At 59.3% G+C, this 3,162-nt stretch overlaps 1 protein-coding gene across 1 annotated transcript; it reads left to right on the top strand.

Moving 5' to 3' along the window:
- The first annotated feature begins 1,889 nt into the window (after positions 1-1,889).
- On the top strand, positions 1,890-2,829 carry OLIG3 (oligodendrocyte transcription factor 3). The gene is given in 2 exon segments (XM_068147361.1): positions 1,890-2,630; positions 2,632-2,829. Coding segments are annotated over 2 exon segments (822 nt in total). The 3' UTR covers positions 2,713-2,829.
- Positions 2,830-3,162: the final 333 nt, after the last annotated feature.

Below are 3,162 nucleotides of genomic sequence, written 5' to 3'. Positions count from 1 at the left end.
TTCTTCTTCTCACCACGGGATTCACTGACAGCGCTGAAATCAGATGGCTCTAGTTTTGTTCAGCAAACTAAGCACAGACTCAGACGGATGAAATTCTCAGGCGGATGAAAATGTCCTTCTTTTCCTGGGTCCCCGTTCTCCTCGAGGCGTAGAAGCTCTTTACGGAGGAGCGAGGTCCTGTCAGGAAGGCTTATACTGGATACTATGCACCTGTTGGCGTGTGGGAACTCACCCTGACGTACCCCCGCGAAAGATCGGAAGCACCCAGGCCGGCTCCGAGAGCTCCAGGGTCCGCCTGCCGCCGGTGGCTCCCTCCCCGTCTCGAGTGGCAGCCCAGCACTCACCGTATGGACACCGCTGGGAGCTAGGAAGACCCGGTGGAGGACAAGACTCCCTTCCCCGGCCAGGCACACATATCGGGGTGGCTGCTTCTGCCGCCGTCCCCGCGAGGGGATGCTCAACCCACCAGCCAGGAAGAGCCCCACAGGCGGCCACGGGGCAGGGGCAGGGACAGAGGCAGTGTCCGGCAGACGCTCAGCACGGCGGAGAGCGGCGCCGGTGACACCTGTCCCAAGAGGCCCCGCCAACCCTGTCCAGCAGAGCCCCGACCCGCCCGGCCCCACGCACCCCCTCCCTTCCCCGCCCCATCGCCAGCAAGAGCAGGTCCCGCCCAGGCTGCAGTCGAAGCCCAGAGCCGATTTACTTACGGGCGCGAACCCTGAGGCTGTTTTGCAGCGCTGCCCCCTCGGGGCTGGCTCCCTTCCCGCCTGCGTCCGGCCCGGCCCGGCCTTGAACGCAGTTTGTCGATCCCGCTGGTGGCTGCTCCGGCCATCCCTCCGCTCGACCCTCCCGCCGGTGGCCAGGGCGAGCGGAGCCCGGGGAACTGCCGCCCGCCACCGAGCCGTCCCTGCTGCCGCCAACCACACCGACTTGCCGCCGCACTCCGACTTTCCCCGTTTATTTAAAGGAAATCTCTGGGCCGGGGGAAGGCGGCATCCCCAGTACGCGTCTTCCCGCGTAGGACGCCCGCCAGTTGCCCTAGTGATCGCTTATTTAAACAAAGCGGTGATCCAGGTAGGAGCCAGCCTGGCCGGGCGAGGGCTCGCCCGTGCCGTACCACAGACCCCGGGCCGAAGGAGGAGGAGGGAAAAGCAAACAAAGCGGGGAGCCGGGCTTGGAGTGGGCACGCTGCAGGACGGGGGCGACCGACATGTCCCCCCGCCTCCCGCCAGAGCTGGGGGACTTTCCCCGTGCGGCTCCATCCCGCTGCAGCCCTGGGCTGGGGTTTCCCGGTCAGGGCAGCCCCCCGCAGTCCCTTGTCTCCCTACTGTATACGGGATACGGTTTTATATTGGAAATGAGGGGCAGGGGGAGGAGATGGCGCGCACACAGAGCGATGAGTGTGCGGTGTCAATCAGAGGGGTTTTGTGTCTCCTTGACTCCTGATGGTCCGTGGCTGAGGTGTCCCGGGTGGCACCACAATGAATATGAATAGGGGTCCTTGCTAAATGGGACAGTCAAAGCGCACCGCCCTGAATAATGGCACGTCATCCTAACTAAACCATTATACATAGGAGGGCTCCTTTTGTCTCTGCTCTCTGCTGCAGCTCTATAAAAGCCCCTCTTTTTCAGGCTGAGGTTAGTCCAAGCATACACTAACTACCCATCCTGTAAACAGGCTGAGTAACCGAGAGAAAGAGAGAGATTCGTGAGAGAGGGGGCTGAGGAGCTTCTCTGCTCTTCCTCCAGCATTTCCAGCCCTTCGCTGGCAGAGCCTGCCGTCTCTTTATTTCTTTTTCGTTCAATTTTTATTGTTTTTTGAAGGAGGGTCGTCTTGTTCCACCACCTCCAGAGCAGGGAAGAATTTCTTGCTCAGAAGCCCGAATACAATGAATTCTGACTCCAGCTCTGTCTCCAGCAGAGCTTCCTCGCCAGACATGGATGAGATGTACCTGAGAGATCACCACCACCATCACCACCATCACCACCACCAGGACAGCCGGCTCAACTCCGTGTCCTCCACCCAGAACGACCTGGTGCAGAAGATGTCCGGGGAGGGCCTCTCTAGGAACGGCTCCAAGGCCGGAGGGGAAGGCAGCAAGTACAAAATCAAGAAACAGCTCTCGGAGCAGGATCTGCAACAACTGCGGCTGAAGATCAACGGACGGGAGCGTAAGAGGATGCACGACCTCAACCTTGCCATGGATGGGCTGCGGGAGGTGATGCCTTATGCCCATGGACCTTCCGTAAGAAAACTCTCCAAAATCGCCACCCTCTTGCTAGCCAGAAACTACATCCTGATGCTCACCAGCTCCCTGGAGGAGATGAAGAGGCTGGTGGGGGAAATCTACGGGGGGCACCACTCGGCCTTTCACTGCGGCACAGTGGGACACTCCGCTGGGCACCCACCTCACGCCGCCGGCACCGTGCACCAGGTGCACCCCATCCTCGGCAGTGCCTTGTCTTCCGCCAACACCTCCTCCTCCCTCTCCGCCTCTCTGCCGGCCATCGGCACCATCCGGCCCCCACACTCACTTCTCAAGACGCCCTCGACCCCTCCCGCCCTGCAACTCGGCAGCGGCTTCCAACACTGGGCGGGCTTGCCGTGCCCCTGCACCATCTGCCAGATGCCCCCCCCCGCCTCACCTCTCGGCCCTCACCGCCTCCAACATGGCCAGGATCTCGGGGGAGACCAAGGACCTCCTGAAGTGACTCTGTGGGGCGTCCCAGGCCCCCGGGGCCGCGCCGGAGCCGGCGCTTCTACGAGAGGGGAGAGGGCTGCGGCCGGGCCCCTCCCGCGCCGCCGGCGGACCTGCACCCCGCCCCGCCACCCCCTAACCCCCCAACACGGGATTAGTGTAGTAAGAACCTTGCAAAGGTAATGTTTTAGCCGGCTCCTCGGGCGATGTTTTCTTATTATACTAAACCGGAAAAAAAAAAAAAAAAAAAAAAAGTCCCTGTTGTAAAAATAATAATAATTATAATAATAATAATGATGATAATGCCGCTGATGGTGATCAAATGTAAATAATTCCTTAAAGTGGATGCAAAAAAAAAAAAAAAAAAAAAAAAAAAGAAAGAAAAAAAAAAAGGACATGGTTGTCATTTTAGTGTTCGCAGCTACTAAGAGACGATGAGATCGATTTGGGGCTTCTCCCTCTT

The sequence above is a fragment of the Melanerpes formicivorus genome, unplaced genomic scaffold (genome assembly GCF_026170545.1).
Source record: "Melanerpes formicivorus ecotype bairdi unplaced genomic scaffold, bMelFor1.0.p_v2 SCAF_2, whole genome shotgun sequence".
In the NCBI taxonomy this organism is placed as follows: domain Eukaryota; kingdom Metazoa; phylum Chordata; class Aves; order Piciformes; family Picidae; genus Melanerpes; species Melanerpes formicivorus.
The sequence above is the reverse complement of the archived record's forward strand: the minus strand, read 5'-3'. Positions and strand labels throughout refer to the sequence as shown.